This window comes from Saccopteryx bilineata, chromosome 10, assembly GCF_036850765.1.
Source record: "Saccopteryx bilineata isolate mSacBil1 chromosome 10, mSacBil1_pri_phased_curated, whole genome shotgun sequence".
NCBI classification, from domain to species: Eukaryota; Metazoa; Chordata; class Mammalia; order Chiroptera; family Emballonuridae; genus Saccopteryx; species Saccopteryx bilineata.
This window is the reverse complement of record NC_089499.1, coordinates 5,222,346-5,245,396: the sequence shown is the minus strand read 5'-3', so window position 1 is coordinate 5,245,396 and position 23,051 is coordinate 5,222,346. Positions and strand designations below refer to the sequence as shown.

Genomic DNA, 23,051 nt, shown 5'->3' with positions numbered 1-23,051 from the left:
CAGAGAAGCCATCTGTCCTGTGTTTTCCTGGGCTATGCCTTTTTTTGTGGGAAGTTAAAAAATGACTAATTTGATTTTTATACTTGTTATAGGCATATTCAGATGTTCTGTTTCTTCAGTAATATGTATCTTTCTAGGAATTTGTTCAGTTTAAGTTATCTAATTTGTTGGTGTATAGTTGTTCATAGTGTCCTCTTATCATCCTTTTTATATTTTATAAAGTTGGTTAGTAATGTACTATATTTAATTCTTGATTTTAGTAATTTGAGTTCTCTCTCTTCAATCTAGCTAAAGTTCTGTCAATTTTATTGCCTTTTTTTTTTAGAGGAGGGTAGGGAGAGAGAGAAGCTTCAACTCTTTGCTCCACTTAGTTGTACACCCATTGGATTGCTTCTCACACATGCCTTGACCAGGCCTTGGACCAGCAACCTCATTATCGAACCTGTGACCTCAGTGCTCTGGGATGATGGTCTATCTACTGCACCAGTGGCCAGGGCCTTCTTGAGGTTTCCAAGAACTTTTTGGTTTTGTCTATTTTCTTTTTCTATTATATTTACTTCAATTTTAATCTTTCCCTGGCTGGTTTGCTGCTCAATGGATAGAGCCTTGATATAGGGTAATATAAGTCCTTTAATATTTATAAGGCTATTCTTCATTCTTGTTGTCATATAAATTTTGGAATTAATATATCAATTTTCTAAAAAGAGACATGGGATTTTGATTGGTATCTATAGATTTTCTGTTATACTTTTGCTTTTTATTTCATTAATTTCTGTTTTCATTTTTATTATGGGGATTTGGTGTCTCAAAGCATAATCATACTTGTTTGGTGATTCTTTATAAAAATATCTGTTTATAGTAGATAAGAAGCTTCCAATGTTAATATTTTCTTAAGTAATTAATGTATACTTGCCCAAAAATGACAAGTCATGCTGAGGGAGAGAGAGTAACACTGTTTACAGAAATATTTTCGCACACTACTCGGGAATTGTAATTTTGCTAAAGTGTACTTCAGTGTCCTGATCTACTTAACATTATCTTTTAAAATATTAATTACATTGAAAGGGGCTTGCATATGTGAAAGGTGAATTTGTGAAGAAGGGAGAGTATATATTAAGAAAATTTAGTGCTTAATTTCCTGGACTCTGACTCAGTCTCAGTGATTAAAAATGCTAATTGATGTGTTTAATCTTTGTTTTTCTAGTGATATGCAGTTTTCGAGGATCTGTCCCTCAAGGGCTGGTCTTAGAAATAGGAGAAACGGTCCAGATTCTTGAAAAATGTGAAGGTAAGTATAGAACTATAAAGCATACAAATAGTGATAATTTTGGACAGTACAATCTATATTTTATATAATAGCATTTGTAGTAACATTATATAAACCATCATTTTGAAGATATAATTAACATTATAATATATTATAAAATCCTCCCTGATCTTTGTTCATCATAAAGATATGAGCTATTTTCATATAAATGTTAGAATCAGCTTCTTTTGCCTGCCAAGAGTGTATCTGTGATATTGTTGTGTATGATAAAAATGATCCATTTTCCTCTGTATTGCATTCAATTTAAGGGTGTGTGCATGTGAGAGTGTGCATGAGTGTGTTTGCACAGTGGTGACTGGAAGAGACATGAGTGGCTTTGAGATGCTGCTAATATTTGAGTGGAGGGCATACAGGTGTATACATTTTGAAAATTTAGCTGTAGACTAATGATTTGCACACTATGGATGCTACATCTCAACAAAAATTTATTTAAAATAAAGAAATTTGTAAAAAACGTAGATAAAAGTATAAAGATGCAACAACATGGACAAATCTAAAAAAACATTAGGTTGAACAGAAGAACCAGATATAAAAGATTACATTATATATAATTTCATTTATATGAAATTTAAGGACAAGCAACACTACAAATATATGGTGATAGACATCAGAATAGTGGTTGCCTCAGGCCCTGGCCAGGTAGCTCAGTTGGTTAGAGCAGTGGTCCCCAACCCCTGGGCCGTGGACCGGTACCGGTCCGTGGGCCATTTGGTACCAGTCCACAGAGAAAGAATAAATAACTTATATTATTTCTGTTTTATTTATATTTAAATCTGAACGATGTTTTATTTTTAAAAAATGACCAGGGATTCCCTCTGTTACATCCGTCTAAGACTCACTCTTGACGCTTGTCTCGGTCACGTGATACATTTATCTGTCCCACCGTCAAGGCCAGTCTGTGAAAATATTTTCTGACATTAAACCGGTCCATGGCCCTAAAAAGGTGGGGCCACTGGGTTAGAGCATTGTCCTGATACACCAAGGTTAGGGGTATGATTCCCAGTGAGGGTACATATAAGAAGCAACCAATGAATGCATACATAAGTGGAACAACAAATTGATGTCTCTCTCTTTCTCTCCCTCCTATGCCTTCCTCTCTCTCTAAAATTAGTAATAAAACAAAAAGGAATAGTGGTTGCTTCTGGGAGAATATTGATGGAGGATACTTTCAGGGTGATTGGAGAGTTCTGTATCTTGATGAAATACGGGTTACATTGGTGCTATATTTTGTGAGAGCTCATAGAAATGTAATTACAGTCTGTGCATTTTTCTGTATGTAAATTATGCATCAATGAAAAGGATTAATATAAAAAAAAGGAACAAAAATTAAATTAGACTGGAAAAAAATTTTGTGGTGATATAACTGACAAAAATAAACAACTAGAATATAAATAAATAATAGAATAGAAAATGAGCAAAAAATGAACAGGGACTTCACTGAAATACTTGATCTTGTCAGCAGCCAAGTTAAAAACAGTTCCAAACACATTCGTTTGAGAAGACTAAAATGTCTGACATATCCAAATGTTGGCACAAATATGTTTCAGTAGGAATGCTTTTATATTGCTGATATCTTGTGAAGTTAGATATAGATTTCCTGTTACCTAGCAGTTTAACTTCTGAGTTTATACTTCTTTTTTTCTTTTATTTAGAGATTAAATTTAATGGTGTGACATTGGTCCATAAGATCACACAGTTTTCATGTGTATATCTCCATGGCACTTGATCTATTCATTGCATTTTGTGCCCGTCAACCAGAATCAGACCACCTTCTGTCACTGTATGTTTGATTCCCTTTATGCCCCACTACGTCCCAACTCCCTCCTTCTGGTAACCACCATACTTTTGTCTATGTCTATGAGTCTCAGTTTTATATCCCATATATGAGTGAAATCATTTAATTTTTAGCTTTTTTTTTTTTCTGAAGTTGGAAACGGGGAGGCAGTCAGACAGACTCCCACATGCGCCTGACCGGGATCCACCTGGCATGCCTACCAGGGGGCGATGCTCTGCCCATCTGGGGCGTTGCTCTGCTGCAACCAGAGCCATTCTAGCACCTGAGGCAGAGGCCACAGAGCCATCCTCAGCCCCTGGGCCAACTTTGCTCCAGTGGAGCCTTGGCAGTGGGAGGGGAAGAGAGAGACAGAGAGGAAGGAGAGGGGGAGGGGTGGAGAAGCAGATGGGCACTTCTCCTGTGTGCCCTGGCCGGGAATCGAACCCGGGACTCCTGCATGCCAGGCCGATGCTCTACCACTGAGCCAACCGGCCAGGGCCTAGCTTTTTCTGATTGACTTATTTTGTTTAGCATAATATTCTCAAGGTCCATCCATGTTGTCACAAAATTTCATCTTTTCTTATGGGTGAGTAGTATTGCATTATATATATGTACCACATCTTCTTAATCCAATCCTCTTTTGAGGGACACATTGGTTGTTTCCATGTCTTGGCCACTGTGAATAATGCTATAATGAACATGAGGGTACATATGTCTTTGCAAACAAATGTTTTCGAGTTTTTTGGGTGGATACCCAGTAGAAGGATCACTGGGTCATATGGTAACTCTGTTCTTAATTTTTTTAGGAACCGCCATACTGTTTTCCATAGTGGCAATACCAGTTTACATTCCCACCAGTAATGAATAGGATTCCTTTTCCTCTACAACAGGGGTAGTCAATCTTTTTATACCTACCGCCCACTTTTGTATCTCTGTCAGTAGTAAAATTTTCTAAGTGCCCACCGGTCCTACAGTAATGGTGATTTATAAAGTAGGGAAGTAACTTTTCTTTATAAAATTTATAAAGCAGAGTTACAGCAAGTTAAAGCATATAATAATAATTACTTACCAAGTACTTTATGTCAGATTTTTGCTAAGTTTGGCAGAATAAATCTTTATAAAACAACTTATTATAGTTAAATCTTTTTATTTATACTTCGGTTTGTCCGCTACCACCCACCATGAAAGCTAGAACACCTGCTAGTGGGCGGTAGGGACCAGGTTGACTACCACTGCTCTCCAACCTCTCCAACACTTGTTACCTGTCTTGTTGATAATAGCCAACTTAACAGGTGTGAGGTGGTATCTCATTGTAGTTTTGACTTACATTTCTATAATAGCTGGTAAAGGTGAACATCTTTTTGTATATCTGTTTGCTGTTTGTGTGTCTTCATGGGAGAAGTGTCTGTTCAGGTCCTGTCCCCATTTTTTAATTGGATTGTTTGTTATTTGTTGTTTAGTTTTATGAGTTCTTTATATACTTTATGCCTTAAAGAAATGTTTTTAAATCTATCCTCATCAAATCATTGTGGAGTTAAAAATTCCATTTAGTGACTCAATCTGTATTAATAAAAAAGAATAGAATAAAAATATCAAAACTGTATTGCTGTATCAGTCATGATCCAGTCAGAAGACAAATCCTACTAATTATTTGAATGGGTACTATTTAGTACAAATAATTGTTGGGTTATTTTAAGACTATATTTCATTTATTTCCACTCTGATCTTTATTCTCTCTTTTTTTTTTTTTTTTTTTTTTGTACTTTTCTGAAGCCGGAAATGGGGAGAGACAGTCAGACAGACTCCTGCATGTGCCCGACCGGGATCCACCCAGCACGCCCACCAGGGGCGATGCTCTGCCCCTCCGGGGCGTCGCTCTGCCACGACCAGAGCCACTCTAGCGCCTGGGGCAGAGGCCAAGGAGCCATCCCCAGCGCCTGGGTCATCCCCGCTCCAATGGAGCCTCGGCTGCAGGAGGGGAAGAGAGAGACAGAGAGGAAGGAGGGGGTGGGGGTGGAGAAGCAAATGGGCACCTCTCCCATGCGCCCTGGCCGGGAATCGAACCCGGGTCCCTCGCACGCCAGGCCGACACTCTACCGCTGAGCCAACCGGCCAGGGCTCTTTATTCTCTTTTTTTCTTCTACTTATGTTGGGCTTTGTTTGTTGTTCTTTTTCTAGTGCCTTAGATTTTTCTTGTTTCCTCAAATAGGTCTGTATTACTATGAATTTCCCTCTTAGAGCTGCTTTTGCTGTGTACCATGGATTTGAATAATTGTGTTTTTATTTCATTTGGTCCCAATATTTTTTAATTTTTTTTTTATTTGTTTATTAGCTTATTGATTGTTTAGCAGCATGTTGTTTAGCCTCCATGTATTTGTGGTTTTTTTCCCAGTTTTCTTCTTGTTATTGATTTCTAGTTTTATACTACTGTGATCAGGAAAGAGGCTTGATATTATTTCAGTGTTTACTTTATTGAGGCTTGTTTTGTGGCATAACATGTGGTCTGTCTTGGAAAATGTTTTATGTGTACTTGAAAAAGAATATATATTCTACTGATTTTGGGCAGAATGTACTGTTAATATCTATAAGTCCACATAAATATTTTTAATGGGCAAGTGGTTATCATTTTTTTCTCAATTATATAATTTGAAAAAGGATAAAGAATTGGGCTGTGCATTATTTTATTGATGTACTAATGGAAAAAAATTAGTATTTTTATAAGATTGTAGATTTTGTTTTTGGCTTTTGATTTTATAATTAGCTACTTAATTATTCTAAAGTGGATCTGCATGCAAGTCTGCCCTTCATAATGAACTATTATTTTTAATTAAGCTATTTTTAATTATGATATGGAATGGAAGAGAAATTGTACTTGTTGTCTACCTGTGTCTACTTCCTGTGAAGTCATTATCCTGGGGTTAGGGTAAATAAACTTGCATTTTTTCTTCTTTCAGGAAAGAATGTTACACCTTTGAAATAAAATTTTTGAAACCTCTTGTTGGGTGGGAGGGTGCTTTTTGTTGGACTGCATTTGGTGCTTTTGATCTGGCTTAATTGGTTTACACCCAGAATCTTTGTAAAGGACTGCTGACTGTTTACTGTCACATGGCCTGATCTATATAGAGGCTTCATTCTTTTGGGGTAATACTGCTGACACTGTTCTGCAGCCTCAGTCAGTAGCAATTGTAGTAGTACTGTTGTCTATTTTTGGTACTAATAGCCTCAGATTGGGTGACTTATGTTTTACAATCTAATTTATAAGGCATATTTAACAAAGTGGAATTCTATAGTGTTTGATATTATAGATAGGAAAACACCTAGCACAGAGCATGGTACAGGTGACCATTATATTTTTGTCTACATGTTTAAATAATCATAGCTTTCAGATGAATTAATCTTTAATATAAATATATATGCACTGACCCAGAATTATTTACCAGCCTTTTTTATTTTTGTTAATCATTTTTTCTCAGTTACAGTTGACATACATTATTATATTATAATATGTATACCCCAGTGATTAAACATTGCATAACTTACTAAATGATCATTCCAATAAATCTCTCATCCATCTGATATCATACGTAATTATTAGAGTATTATTGACTATTCCCTATGCTGTACTTTATATTCCCATGACTATTCTTTTCTTTTTCTTCTTTTACAAGTGAGAGGATGGGAGATAGAGAGACAGACTCCCATATGTGCCCTGACTGGGATTCACCCAGCAACCCCTGGCTGGGGCCAGTGCATTGCCCATCTGGGGCCATGCTCACAACTGGGCTATTTTTAGTGCCCTGAGATGGAGGCTCCTCAGAACCATCATTGGCTCTTGGGGCCAGTGTGCTTGAACCAACTGAGCCATGACTGCAGGAGAAAAGAGAGAAGGGTGGAGGGGTAGAGAAGCAGATGATCGCCTATCCTGACTGGGAATTGAACCCGGGACCTCCACATGCTGGACTGATGCTCTACCACTGAGCCAACCAGCCAGGGCCCGTGACTATTCTGTAACAACCAATTTGTACTTTTTAATCCCTTCACTTTTTCACCCATCTCCCTAATCCTCCTCCGGCCTGGCAACCATCAAAATGTATCTATGAGTTTGTTTCTGTTCTGCAGTTTATTTTGATTTTTAGATTAAATTGTTGATAGATATGTATTTATTGCCATTTTATTGTTCATATTTCTTCTTCTTCTTCTTCTTCTTCTTCTTCTTATTATTATTATTATTATTATTGGAGACCCTTTAACATTTCATGTAATGCTAGGTTTGGTGGTGATGAACTCCTTTAGCTTTTTCTTGTCTTGGAAGCTCTTTATGTGTTCTTCAATTCTAAATGATACTTTTGCTCGGTGGAGTTATCTTGATTGTAAGTCCTTGCGTTTCATCACTTTGAATATTTCCTACCTCTCCCTTCTGGCCTGCAAAGTTTCTTTTGGGAAATTAGCTGACAGTCTTATGGGAGTGCCCTTGTAATTAACTGTTTTTCTCTTGCTGCTTTTAAGATTCTTTCTTTGTCTTTAACATTTTGCATTTTAATTATAATGTGTCTTAGTGTGGTCCTCTTTAGGTTCATCTTGTTTAGAACTTTCTGCACTTCCTGGACTTGTATGTTTATTTTCTTCACCAGGTTAAGGAAATTTTCTGTCATTATTTTTTCAAATAGGTTTTCAATTTCTTGCTCTGTTATCCTGTATGTACCCTGACCAGAGATTGAACCTGCAACCCTGGTGTTTCGGGACAACCTTCCAACTGACCTAGCTAATCGTCCAGGGTCTCCTCCTCCATGTCTTTTTGTTCCTTGATAGCTTACTTCGTTTTATCACTGACTAATGTTCCAGTGTCTGAGTGTACCATAGTTTATCCACTTACCTCTGCCCAAGCTGGCGACCTTGGGGTTTCGAACCTGGGACTTCAGTGTCCCAAGTTGATGCTCTATCCACTGTGCCTGCACCAGTCAGGCAATTGAGTTGTTTTCTTATTGTTAAATTTTAAGGGTTTTTGTAAATATTTTCTTCAGTCAATGGCTTATCTTCTCATTCTCTTGTCTCTTGTAGAGCATAAATTTTTCATTTTAATAAAGTTTCACTTATTGATTCTATATTACATGGATCATGTATTTGATATTGTATCTAAAAGGTCATTGTCATACCCAAGATTATCTGGATTTTCTCTCATGTTATCTTATATGAGGTTTATAGTTTTGTGTTTTAGATTTAGATTTATGATCCATTCTGAGTTAATCTTTGCAAGGGGCATAAGGTCTATATTTAGATTATTTTCCATGGGGATGTCCAGTTGTTTCAGCACCATTGTTGAAAAGACTTTTTTCCATTGTATTGCCTTTGCTCCTTTGTCAATCTGTTGGTTATATTTATGTAGGTTTATTTCTGTGCTCTATTCTGTTCTAGTAATTCATTTGTCTGTTCTTTCTTTAATACCTTATTCTCTTGATTACTGTAGCTTTAGAGTAAATCTTGAAGTCAGGGGTGTCAATCTTCCAATTTTGTTCTCCTTCAAAATTGTGTTGCCTATTCTAGGTCTTTCACCTCTCCTTGTAAACTTTAAAATTATTTTGTCAAATATCCAAAAACAGCTTGCTGAGATAATTTTTGCAAGTAAGTTATATTTTCTCTGTTTATTGTATCTTTTGAGGTACAGAGGTTTTTAATTTGATATAATCCAATTTGTTAGTTTTTACTTGTGTTGCCTTTGCTTTTAGTATCATATCCAAGAAGTCATTATGAAATATAATATGATTTGCACTGTTTTTTTTTTCCCTAAGAATTTTATAGTTTTAGTTCTTAACTATCTTTTGAAGAGGAAAAGTTTAAAACTGTTATGAAGATTGTGTTACTAATTTATTTTTCTATGGAGTATGCTTAAGAAATCTTTGTCTAACCCAGGGTCACAAAAATGTTCTTTTGTTGTTGTACAAAGTTTTAAACTTTTAGATTTATATTTACATCTATGATACATTTTGAGGTAATTTATTTATAGAGTACGGTGTGGGTTGAAGTTCTCTTCTGCTTTTTGGATATTTCAGCACTATTTGTTGAAAAGATTATCCTTTTTCCCATTGAAGTGCCTTTGCACTTTTGTCAAAACTCAATTATTAACTTATGTATGGGTTTATTTCTGGATATTCCTGTTTACTTTATTGATCTGTTGTGTTTGTCCCTGTCTGTACCCCTCTCTCTCTCTCACTAAAAAAAATAAAGGGCAGAGGACCTAAGTAGACACTTCTCTAAAGAGGACATACAGATGGCAAATAGATATATGTAAAGATGCTCAATGTCACTAATTATCAGAGAAATGCCAATTAAAACCACAGGGAGATATGACCTTATACCTTTCAGAATAGCTATCATTAGTAAATCAACAAAAAGGATGTGGAAAAAAGGGAACCCTGTGCATGGTTGGTGGGAATGCAGATTGATACAGCCACTGTGGAAAAAAGTATGGAGTTGACTCAATTAAAATGGAACTGCCTTATGACCCAGTGATTCCACCTGTAGGAATGTATTCAAAGAAACCTGAAACACTAGTTCGAAAGAATATATGCACCACTGTGTTCACTGCAGCGTTATTTACAATATAGCCAAGATTTGAAAGTAGTTCAGGTGTCTATCAGTAGATGAGTAGATAAAAGAAAGCTTTGTTACATTTACACAATGGAATACTACTTGGCTGTAAAAAAGAACAAAATCTTACCGTTTCAACAGCATGGATGGATCTATAGTTTTGTGCTTTTTGATGAAAATTTGGGATGTTTTATTTATTGTAAGACGGTTCCTTTTGGAACTGCTAATGAAGGCACAGTTAATGTGCCTTTATTAGAAAGTTTTGCATTAATTTTTTTAACAATACTCATTTTATGTCTCACAGAAAATGACAACAATGTGATTTTAAAATCCTTTGTATGTTTTGTTTTAGGTTGGTACAGAGGAGTTTCAACAAAGAAGCCCAATGTAAAGGTAGTAAATAATTTTATTATCTTTTCTAATATAAGAAGCTGCCTAGTATATTTGATATAAAAACAATTCTCATTTGCCCTTCTTTTAATCTTTTATAGTAGCCACACTCATTTCTTCCTTTGCAGAACTATGTCAGTCTCTGCTATGTCTCAGCAATATTAGAATGTTTTATTTATTTTTATTCAGTGAGTGGAGGGAAGGCAGAGAGACAGACTCACACATGCACCTTGATTGGGATCCACCCAGCAAACCCACTAGGGTGCGATGCTCTGCCCATGCTGTTGTTCCATTGCTCAGTTACCGAGTTCTTAATGCCTGAGGCAGAAGCCATGGAGCCATCCTCAGCACCTGGGGCCAACTCACTCCAATCAAGCTATGGCTGCAGGGTGGTGGGGGGAGAGAGAAGCGAGAGGGGGAGGTATGGAGAAGCAGATGGGCGCTTCTTCTCTGTGCCCTGACCAGGAATTGAACCAAGGACATCCACATGCCGGGCCAACTCTCTATCACTGAGCCAACTGGCCAAGGCAGAATAGTTTTTTTAAAGGACAGAAAATGCATGTATGGGCATAGCTGCAAAGCTTATTTTTGAAAAGCCTATTAGGACATTTAATATTTGATGAAAGTAAATTGACTTATTCTCAGGCCTAGTCCTGTGGAGCTATGTGATTACTTAGATGAATTTCTTTTGTAAACTACAAAATGAAAAAATTTTCAAATATTCAATTAGATGTTTGTTGATCATAATGCCCTTGTAAAATACAAATTTAAACAAGTTATAAGTGGAGAGTACTAATTTTATGAACTAGATTTTATGTGCTTATTCTGTTACCAATTAATATTAATTCTATCAAAATATATTTTAATTAGCATTTATAATACACTTAGGAACATTTTTCTCAAGTAATGCATTTGCAAAATCTTTTGTCTGCTTACACTTTCATATAATGAACATTACCAGCTTTTCTTATATATTTTCTGTAGCTTAATTTTTATAATGCTTTTTCTTGTATAGAAAAAGCATCAAAATTATGTATTATTTTTATTAAAAAACAAAAATTTTCAGTTTTAACTATCACTTTTGCCAGTAGAAACGTTCACTTTGTTAGTCTTTAAGGCAATAACCATACACAGAAGGTGTTTTCAAACTTTAAATCTTCATAGCCAGGGTTTCTTATCCTAGGCACTATTGATATTTTGGGTCAGATAATTTCTTGTTGTGGAAGGTTGTCTTATACATTATAAGATGTTTAGCAGCCTATGTCACTTGTACTCCCTAGATGTCTCTAACATCCCCCACACATCAAGTGGTAACAATGAAAAATGTCTCCAGATATTGCTAGAGGGCCTGGGGTGGGGTGGAGGTGGTAAAATTGCCCCTGGTTGAAAACCACTGTTCATAGGTAACATTTTTCTTTGTATTTCTAATATTAAAACATACTTTCCAGTATTATTTTCATCCTGGGAATGCTTAAAAGGATATGACTTCTATTTGTATTTTTTGTTTTTTATCTTGATTAAAAATTGTCCAAAATTTAGAACTTGAATAAATGAGAAATCTTTTTAAATGATTAGAAAACTAATTTGTGAGAGTGTGTATTTTGGTAATACCAACTTCATTCTTAACTCTCGGATAATTGTATCATTATTAACAACATATCTATATACCTTTTAATAGATTTTATTTATTCTTAAACTTAAAAAATTAAGAGGTGGAAAGACAGACAATATCCCTGTGGCAATGATATTTTATAGAGCTATGATTAAAATTTTTTAGTGTTTTTAAAAGATAATCATTTAGTGATTCAGCACACTAACAATTAAAAAATGCATTTCTGTACATCTTTTATTTGCCTGAATAATATGGTCACAATGAGAATTTCAGTTGGTGTTTTATAGCTATTAGTGGTTAAAGAAATATTAAAAATTTGACTATTAAAGTTTTTCTAAGACTTAGCAAATATTTTATGCAAGTAGAAACCAAAAGAGAGCACAGGTAGGTATACTATCAGATAAGAGAGACTTGAAATAAAAAACTGTAACTAGACAATGAAGGTCATTATATAATAAAAGTCAACACATCAAGAAGATGAAACAATTATAAATATATGTATACTCAAAACAGAGCCTGAATTACATTAAGCTAATGCTAACAGATCTGAAGTGAGACGTTGATAACAATTCACTAATACTAAGGGACTTCAGTACCTCAGTTTCATCAGTGGATAGATCATCTAGACAGAAAATCAACAAGGACACATTGGACTTGAACTATACTTTATACCAAATTTCTATAACAGACATATGTAGCACATTTTATCTATCTGCAGCAGAATACACATTCTTCTTAATTATAAATAAAACATTCTTCAAAATGAATCATATGATAGGTCACATAACAAGGCAAATTTAAGAAGACTGAAATTATACATGTACCTTTTGCAATGGTTGGAAACTAGAAATTAGTAACAGGAAGAAAACTGTAAAATTCACTAATATGTGGAAATTATACAGCATATCCCTAAACAACCAGTAGGTCAAAGAAGAAAGCAAGAAGGAAATAAATATCTTGACACAAATTAAAAGGGGTACAGAGCACACTAAAACCTATGGAATGCCACAAAAGCAATGTTAAGAGGAAAGTTTATAGTGGTAAATGCTAACAATAAGAAAAAAGAAGGAGCCTGACCAGGTTGTGGCGCAGTGGATAGAGCGTCGGACTGGGATGTGGAAGACCCAGGTTTGAGACCCCGAGGTCACCAGCTTGAGCACGGGCTCATCTGGTTTGAACAAGGCTCACCAGCTTAGACCCAAGGTCGCTGGCTTGAGCAAGGGGTTACTCGGTCTGCTGAAGGCCCACGGTCAAGGCACATATGAGAAAGTAATCAATGAACAACTAAGGTGTCACAACGAAAAACTAATGATTGATGCTTCTCATTTATCTCCGTTCCTGTCTGTCTGTTCCTATCTATCCCTCTCTCTGACTCTCTCTCTGTCTCTGTAAAAAAAAAAAAAAAAAGAAAAGAAAAAAAAGGATGTCAAATAAACAACCTAACTTACTCTTCAAGAAACAAGAACAAATTTTGCCCAAATTTAGCAGAAGGAAGGAATAACAAAGATCAGAGTAGAAATAAATGAAACGGAGGCTAAAACAATAGAAAAGATCAACAAACTTAAGAGCTGGTTGTTTTAAAGGATAATCACAATTGACAAACTGTTAGATAAACTAAGGGAAAAAAAGACTCAAAATGAGAAATGAAAGAGGAGATGTGAAATCTGATACTACAGAAATACAAATGATTGTAAGAGAATACATCAACAGTTATATGTCAACAAATTGTATAATGTAGAAGAATTGGATAAATGTCTAGAAACACGGAATCTACCAAGAATGAATCATGAAGCAATAGAAAATCTGAATAGTCAGTAATAAGTAAGGAGATTGCATGAGTAATCAAAAACCTTCCAACAAAGAAAAGTTCATGACCAGTTGACTTCACTGGTGCATTCTACCAATCTTTAAAGAATAGACACCAGTCCTTCCCAAACTCTTCCAAAAAGTTGAAGAGGAGAGAGTACTCCCAGACTCGTTTTCTAAGACCAGCAATACGCTGATACCAAGGCCAGATAAGGACACTGCAGAAAAATAAAACTATAGGCCAGATATTCCTAATGAGTATAGATGCACAAATTCTCAAGAAAATATTCGCAATTCAGATTTAACAGTACTCTAAAATGATTATACACCATGGTCAAATGGGATTTATTCAAGGGATGCAAGGATGACTCAACATTTGCAAATCAGTTAATGTGATACACTGCAGTAATACAATGAAAGATAAAAATCCATAGTCATCTCAGTAGATACCGGAAAAGCATTAGACAAAATACAACATCATTGTATGAGTAAAACTCTTAACACATTTGGTTTAGAAGGACCATACTTTAACCTAATAAAGACTGTGTATGACAGGGCAGCAGCTGACATCATATAGGCAGGTGCTCACTCTCACCCCTCTCATTTAGTATAGCACTGGGAGTTCCCTGATTGTAGCAAAGGGAACTAAAAGGCATTCAAATTTTGAAGGAAGAAGAAAATTTTTATTTGTTTGCTAATGATATATTATTTGTATAAAATCACAAGATTCTACCAAAAAACTGTTAGAACTAATCAACAAATTTAGAAAAATTGCAGAGCATATAATGAACACACAGAATTTTATTGTGTTTCTGTATACAGTATTGACAGTGAAATATCTGGAAAAGAAATAAACTAAACTATCTAATTCACATTAGCATAAGACACAATAAAATATTGAGGAATAAGTTTTTTTTGTCGTTGTTGTTTTTAGTGAGAGACATAGACAGACAGGAAGGGAGAGAGATGAGAATCATGAACTCATAGTTGCAGCACCTTAGTTCTTCATTGATTGCTTTCTCATATGTGCCTTGACTGGGGGGCTCCCTTTCTAAAGCCTTGGGCTTCAAGCCAGTGACCATGGGGTCTGCCTATGATCCCACACTCAAGCCAGCAAACCCTTACCCCGCCCCCTGTTCAAACTGGTGAGCTCACACGCAAGCTGGTGACCTCAGGTTTTGAACCTGGGTCCTCAGCATCCCAGCCCGACGCTCTTTCCACTGTGCTGCCACCTGGTCAGGCGAGGAATAAGTTTAACCAAGGAAGTGAGAGATCTGAAAATTATAAAATATATTATGGTATGGTATAGATTGGATTTATTATTGTTAGTGGTGTGGGTCAAAGCATATAAAAAATTTAGGCCATTCATGTTTTATGTGAAAGGAATTTTATACATCAGGAAAAGAATGAAACATTGATTGGAAAACTTAAATTTTTTTTAAACAAAATACATTTTTTATCCTTAGGAATTGAAATCATATTATGGCAAATACCAAAGTATAAAACCGTTGGAAAGAAAAAAAGGAGGAATAGTTATAGAGGCTCTCAAATTGATTAATTCTTGTGAATACAGATGTTAGTCAAGGTCTGAGAATTGTTTCACTTGCACATAGCTGAAGAATCTGTAAGTTGTTGGTTAGATAGTATTGTTGGTTTTTAGATCCATGCCAAGCTTTGTACATAAGTCTATATCCTGAGAGTGATTTGATGGAACATTTTCAATCTATAACTTAAAAAATACTGTTTGTAGTTAAGATCAGTTTTTCCCTGAGGGCTAAAACTTTGATTGCAAATGACAATGAAATTCCTATTTAATATAATGTGAAACATTGCATACTGAATTAGCAAAGTGGTTGCTACATCAAGAGGTCTGCTATGTTGTTGATAGAGTATTTCCATGCTAAAATCTGACTGCTATTTTAGGATATATGATATGTTAATCACATACTACTTTTTCTAATAGAAAATCTTTTCTCTTTTACAGGGGATCTTTCCTGCAAATTATATTCACTTGAAAAAGGCAATTGTCAGTAATAGGGGGTGAGTAGTTGGCTTTACTAAATTTATTTAGTTTTTGTTGGTTGTGGAGGAGGGTTTTTTTGTTTTTTGTTCATTGTATAAATATGCTATTAATTTGTTTTCCTGCCAAAATATGCTTTCTTCATTCATATATAATTATGAGGATATAATTTTTTCTTCAAATAGTGATGACTTTAATTTGTACACCTAAGGTGTGAATTTAAAAATGTATTTATTTACTTATTGATGAGAGTGAGAGAGAAAGATCTGTTTATTGTCCCACTTATTTATGCACTCACTGGTTGGTTCTTGTCTGTGCCCTGACTGGGGATCAAACCTGCAACCTTGGAAGGTCAGGACAATGCTCTAACCAACTGAGCTACCTGGCCAGGGCCTGAGTTGTGAATTTTAGAAAGACAATTATGCATGTATTCTTTTTTTAAAATTATATACTATTTTGAGAACAGTCCTTGACAGGATAGGAGTTAGTGATAAATCTGTCATTTTGTTTATGTATGTCAAAGTGAAGGAGACCTTTGAAATCTTTTCTTTTGCAGGAACTGAAAAAAGATTAAAGGCATATCTTAAAGATAAAAAGATAGTGTATAAAATGGATACATAGTTTGATCACAAATTTGAGAAACAAAAGGAATCTCTGAGTAGAATAGAGACATGATATAAATATATCAAAATGTTAGCATTTTTGTTTTTGCACAGTCTGATTGTGATTTAAAAAAAATTCTTTAATGTCATGCTCCATTTTTTAAGGTAATAAAAATTGTTATTATAAAATTGTGATTTTATTTTTCAAAAGTCATCACTTTAAAGTATAAAATTTAAGGTACTATATAACTGTGGTAGTTTTTGGTACTAGAAATAATGTTTTTGAACTGAGGTTGAGTAAGCATCCGAGGAAGCTTCTGGTTTAGACAGGAAAAGGGAAATGTATGAGTTAATTTTATGAGGTAGAATTTAACACAGGGAATTATTTATACACAAGTATGAAGAGTGAAAGAAAAAAAGAGGAAATTCTGTTAAAAATCCAGAAAAATAACTGCAGAAAACTGTCTACACTCTAATAGCTGGGAGATACAGAAGATAATAGGTTGGGGACGCCAGAACCTAGACACTTTGAAGATGAGTCTTAAGAGATACTTTAGCTCAGACATCTGAAGAGGTGACATCACACGGCTGCTCCTGGGATGGATGAAGAAGGGCAGTGCGGCTGTTTCTGGGAATACCCCAGAAGCTGGAGGCTGGAATCAATTTTCTCTGGCAGGGAATCGTTTACAGGAACAGCAAGAAACACTTCTCTTTCCTTTCTTTTCCTTAGTGTCTTTACCGTGCCCCCCGCTGACTGAAGAGCTTGCGAAACCCAGTTTGTAATCCCAGCTCATTTCTTTCTCTACATCGCTTTTCATGGCATCTTACAGCCGCAGGCCCTCTCTCTGCCTCCTTGCCATACAAACCCAGCCTTCCTTTAGGAACCTCACTTTCTTCATGAAGTTTTATCTGACCAACAGTTAGAAGTGAACTCTGTCCTTCAGAACAGCTCTAGCATGTGTAGTTGATGTCACACGCACCTACGTGAGTTTTACGTTATGTTTTATTAAGATTGTCATCTCCCTGATCATTTCTGTCAATCTCCTAATTACCTCTGTAGTGCTCTTAAAACATAGTATGTAGAAATAACCACAGAAAAGTCCATTTATACCCAGTCATCCTGTCGCTTGAAGAAATGAAGAATGTCTTCTCATTCAGTTCAGTTCTGTGGAAGTCATTAAGACTTCTCCTCTTTCAGAGCTGGCATTTGTCATTGGCTTACTCTTCTTCATCTGAGAGGAAAGTCAATATGACATGTAACATATTAAAGTAAACCATTTATCTAAAAACTATTATACTTGAAATAGTTGGTGAGGTTAAGTCTGAGAATCAGACTTGGATGCTAGTGACACAAGGAAAAAAATGCATTAATATTTTACTCTTTGCAAACCCTTGATGAAAGCTTTTATTTTTATCAGCTTATAAATTTGATGAATATGGAGAGTTTCTGGCACCATTCCAGGATGATTCTTTTTATCTGTTGGAATAAATCACACAAAATAAAACAATAAAGCCATAAAACATAATCAGGTAAAATATATTTGTTGATACTCCATGTTAATGCATTGAGTCATCTTTGAGCACAGTGGTGGCTGTTTGTCAGCTCTTTTCCTGTGTAAAGAAATGATGCTTTAATTGAACTCAAGATAACCTGGACTTGTTATCTTTGAATATATGTATCCTGATTTATTGATGTCGCCCCATTAAAAAAAATAAAATTATTAAAAAAAAAAAAAAGGCCCTGCCCGGTTGGCTCAGCGGTAGAGCGTAGGCCTGGCGTGTGGGGGACCCGGGTTTGATTCCCGGCCAGGGCACACAGGAGAAGCACCCATTTGCTTCTCCACCCCCATCCCTCCTTCCTCTCTGTCTCTCTCTTCCCCTCCCGCAGCCAAGGCTCCATTGGAGCAAAGATGGCCCAGGCGCTGGGGATGGCTCCTTGGCCTCTGCCCCAGGTGCTGTAGTGGCTCTGGTTGCGGCAGAGCGACGCCCCGGAGGGGCAGAGCATCGCCCCCTGGTGGGCAGAGCATCGCCCCTGGTGGGCGTGCCAGGTGGATCCCGGTCGGGTGCATGTGGGAGTCTGTCTGACTGTCTCTCCCCGTTTCCAGCTTCAGAAAAATACAAAAAAAAAAAAAAAAGAAAGAAACAAGTAACTAACAATACTGAGAAATCAAACAACAAATTCTGGCAACCTAGCTTGATGTTAATCTGAACTTTGTTCATACTTTAGCTTCTACTTGTTTTCCTCATATGGCTTCCATATTCTATCTTTCTCTAAAGGCATTTTGATGTTTAAAAATAATATCAGATAAAAAAAAAGAAATGATGCTTAATGCTGATTTTATGAAATACCCTTTCTTTTGCTGTTTCCAAGTAGATGATGCTCTTTTTAGCTAGCAAATCAGAGTATGGGTTCTAATCACTTCAGCATATCAGTCTATAAAATCTTTAGTCTCAGAAAATACTTTATTATTTCTCAAAATTGGCATAGACATTGCAAAAATATTATCAAGTCGTGCCCCTATTTGAACAATCTTTCAATAGCTGCTCGTTTAAAATGTGTTAAGATGGGAATATTTAGTATCATTTGAAAAGGCCCTCTGAGACCTAGTCTCAGCCACACGAGCCTTCTGTAAGTTCTTTATTAATGGGAATTCTCCATCTCAGTGATTTTTAGTGTACTGCTTCCTCTGCGGGCTCCACACCTGATCCTCCCCTTCCTCACACACTTATCCTGTCAGGACCATTTGCATCTTTTAGGCCTTGCCCCTTCTTCAGAGAAGACTCCACTGATCCTCTCTTCTTAAATCATGGCCGCCATCTAAAATCTGTTTGTATACTTTAATTTTTCTTCTTGGATTCATCATTGTTCATATCTGTTTGTTGTGATTGTCTGTCTGATACCCTATCCAGAACGAGAGCTCTCTGAAGGTAGGGACCCTGTCCATTTTTGTCACCAATTAGCCTGTGACAGTTAGCATAGGGACTGGCATCATAGTGCTGCTTACAAGGTAGGATGAGAGAAACCCAGTATGTTTCTGTTTCCAGGGTCAGAATTCTTCTACCAGACCCAGATTTTATCCACTAATACTTGTTTCCAATAAAATGCAACACCAATATAAGGGAGAGCTTATAAGACTATTCAAAACCCAATGTCTTGGTCCCCCCACCCCCAACACATTTCCATCTTTTATACCAAGAGCATGAGCTGTATTGCATTACTGATAAGTGTCAGAGGACACCAATATATCTTTAAAAAATTAATATAAGCAAGATAAATTAATATAAGCAAGATTTGGGCAGTGCTAGTTTCTTTCCTTAAAGAAAAAGAAGCTTTTAATGGTATTTTTAAAAGTCTATTTTAAAGACTATGCGTTTCTAAAAGTAAAATTATATATATATATATAGCAAAACCCAAATGTTTTTACATTAATTCAGTTTAGGTACACTGTTGCAGCATATTACTGCAAAGGATCTTCAGTCAATTAGGTTTGCCTCTTTTTATATCTGCATGAATTTAAAATTGGAGTTACAGGAAAAAATAAAACTTGAGGTACACATGTTGAAAAGGGCAGTAGACGGTTTTCTGGTATTTTATCAAAGACAGTGTGGCTGTTTGTTGTGATTCTAGGCAGTATGAAACTGTGGTTCCACTCGAAGATTCTGTTGTGACGGAGGTTACAGCAACTCTACAAGAATGGGCCAGTCTGTGGAAACAACTCTATGTGGTAAGTAGTTATTAACTGGTTTATTAGATCATTAAAGTTTCATTGTACCATATGAAAAAGTTACTTTGCCTATGCCAATTGCAAAAATTTTTAGATTTCTGAATATTTGCAGTTTTTTAAATGTATGTTCTTTATATGAACTGAAACAGAATCCTGAGTTTTGGTAAACCTGAAGAGAATACATTATTCATATGCTTGCAGTCCTCCCACCCTGTCTCCAGTCAGTAAAATGTAAGGTCCTTAACACCAGGAATTGTAGCTGTCTTACTCATTGTTGTAGCCCCAGAAACTTCCACTAAACAGGGATTTACTGAATAAACAAACAAACCCGAGAGTTACATTGTGAACTAATGGTAGATAAAGGCCAAGAAGTGCTTTAACAGTTTCTTACAGCTGCTAAACATAAAAGATATGTCATATATGATATGACACTTTCTGCTAAGCCAACAGTCAATAAAAAGATTAATAAAAACCCAGGCTATGTTATCTGGAAACTTAGAGGAGAGAGTGATAGCACACACAAAATCTAGACCAAAACTAAGTGACAGGGTTTGGGTTCTGAAGAAGATGAAGTAAACCCATTTAATTTTATTCCTACTAATCACAACAAAAATCCTGGATAAAACCTATAAATCACCTACCAGAAAACTCTGAAAGTTAGGGAAAGTAAGGTGGACTGGCTAGGGACCTTGGGAGTCAAGGATTGAGTTCCCTGATTTTTTTTTTTTCCTTTCTTATATTTTGCCCTGGGCTGTAGAGAGGCGGACAGCCTAGAAATGCTAATGGCTGCAGACTAAAAACAGCACCAAGGAAAACCTGTTCTCTCTAGCCATTTATATAGCAAAACCCAAGTGTTTTTGCATTAGTTACACTATTTATCGCAGCATATTACTGGAAAGGATCTTCAGTCAATTAGGTGTACCTCTTTTTATGTTTGCATGAATTTAAAATTTGAGTTACAAAAAAACCTGGACATGCTAATGGGTGCAGACTAAAAACAGCACCAAGAAAAACCCGTTCTCTCTAGCCAGGAGATAGCCCAGTAAGACAGAAACCTTTTAACCTCCCCTGCCTGCTGCCTAGGAGAACCTCACAGTAACAGCTGCATGCCCCACTTCTACTCTGACAGGCGTTGCAGGAGCAGGTCTGTGGCCAGAGCTCCATCTCACACACACCCTTTCCCCAAGCTGCCTTAACGAGATGTGCCCTCCCGTGGAGCCTCTGGGCTGGACTCTTCACTTGTGTCTGTCCCGCTGCAATAATGAGGCAGTGCTCCTCCTCAGTGGGACCTGTAGGGAGGACTCTGATCTTCACTTCACCAGCACGTACAAGGTGGCACCTCTCCGCAGCCGAGCCTGTGGTAGGATGCTGGCTTTCACAACTGTTCAGAATTAACAAGGTGGTGCCCTTACCTTACAGAGTTCTGTGAGCAGAACCCTGACTTTCTCCTCGGCTCTGAAGCAAGGAGGAAGCATCCCTCGGAGCCTGTGGTTGCCTCTCTATATTCTCAGTCCCCCTCTAGTCAAAGCTGGTGGTACCCTCCTCGCTGAGCCCGTGGGCAGAACTCTGACTTCCACCTCCCCTCCCCCATTGATGAGGCAGCTTCCCTCTCTTCTACGTCCTATCCTATCAACAGAACTCAGTTCCCTTCCTTGCCCTGCTGAAATGAGGCAGGCTGACTGCCTGCTAATTAGAAGATTTAAATAGGAATCAGAGTGTCACAGTATAATACTTGAAATGTCTAGCATACAGCCCCAAATTCCTTGTCATATGAAAAATAAGGAAAATCTCAACTCTAATGAGGAAAGATAATCAAAGATGCCAAAATGACATAGATGTTAAAATCATCAGCAAGGATTTAAAAAATATGTATATTTTTATTTACTCATTTTAGAGAGGAGAGAGAGAGAAAGAGCAAGGGAGAAGGTGGGGGAGGAGCAGGCAGCATCAACTCCCACATGTGCCCTGACCAGGCAAGTCCAGGGCTCCGAACCGGTGATCTCAGCATTCCAGGTGGACGCTTTATCCACTGCGCCACCACAGGTCAGGCATCATCGAGGATTTTAAAGAAGCTTTTGTTTAATTGCTGCAATGAAAAATTACACTCTTGAAACAAATAGAAACATAAAACCGTGGCAAAGAAGTAGAAAATATAAGGAATCAGATGAAATTCTTTTTCTTTTTTGAGGCAAGTTGGCTGAAACCTTTATTTCTTTGTGGGGAGGGGATTCTCAGGAGCTCTTTGTGGGGCAGATCCACTTCCTCTGCACCATCATGCGCTTCTGGCTGCTCAGGATGGCACTGGCCCTGCAGATGGTGGCCGTGTGCAGATGTGGGCAGTACTTGTTCTTGTGGATCAGATGCCAGATGCTGCTCAGGGTGGCCTGGGTGTTCTTGTTGATCGTGGTCTGCACATAGGAAGTGGCCAGCTGGATCTCCACTTCATGATGGCCACCACACCTTTGTTGTCAGCCACTGGCTCCATGCCCAGCGTCCTGTGGTAAATCAGCTTGTCGTAGCAAAAGGAGTCATGGGCCTTCAGATTATTGGGTTCAGTGCTGTACGTCTGCTTGTTCCTCTTGATGGGGAAGCTGGAGCCGCGGAATGCAACCGTCCATGGCAGGTGGGCAGACATGGCGGCAGCTCCTCTTGCTGTGGCTCCAGAGATGGAAAGCGCTCCAGTGAAAATTTCAGAACTGAAAAATACAGTAAACAAAATTTAAAATTTACTGGCTAGGCTCAATCATAGAATGGAAAGGACAGAGGAAGGAATTAATGAACTTAAAGAAGGACCAATAGAAGTTATTCAGTCTGAACAATGGAGAGAAAATAAATTGAAAAAGTGAACTTAGTCTCAGAGACCTGTGGGACAATAAGAAAAAGATCTAATATGGAGGCATCAGAGCACTAGATAGAAAGGACAGAATGTGGATGTAAAAACAATTTGAAGAAATAATAGCTTAAATCTTCACAAATTTGGCAAAAGACATAACCCTGCGGAGCTTAGTGAATGCTGAACAGGATAAACCTAAAGAAATCTGTACTCAGAAACATTGGAGTTAAACTGAGAATTAAGGCCAAAGAAAAGATATCTTCAAAAGTAAACGGCACAGTACCATTCGGGAAATGCCAATTTGAATGACAGCAGCTTTCTCATCAGAAACTATGAAAGACAGGAGGAAGTGGCCCAACATATTTCAGGGGCTGAAA

At 37.0% G+C, this 23,051-nt stretch overlaps 1 protein-coding gene and 1 pseudogene across 7 annotated transcripts in view; one reads left to right on the top strand and one right to left on the bottom strand.

The window, feature by feature from the left end:
• Positions 1 to 23,051, top strand: part of DOCK3 (dedicator of cytokinesis 3) — a 257,811-nt gene that overhangs the window by 33,089 nt on the left and 201,671 nt on the right. For all 7 annotated transcript variants that reach the window (XM_066245908.1, XM_066245906.1, XM_066245904.1 and 4 more), the window contains exons 2-5: positions 1,205 to 1,288; positions 10,039 to 10,079; positions 15,479 to 15,534; positions 19,745 to 19,841. In XM_066245908.1, the coding sequence (XP_066102005.1) occupies positions 1,205 to 1,288; positions 10,039 to 10,079; positions 15,479 to 15,534; positions 19,745 to 19,841 (278 nt within the window). The remainder of the gene's footprint in view (positions 1 to 1,204; positions 1,289 to 10,038; positions 10,080 to 15,478; positions 15,535 to 19,744; positions 19,842 to 23,051) is intronic.
• LOC136314493 (large ribosomal subunit protein eL28-like) lies at positions 22,073 to 22,476 on the bottom strand (annotated as a pseudogene).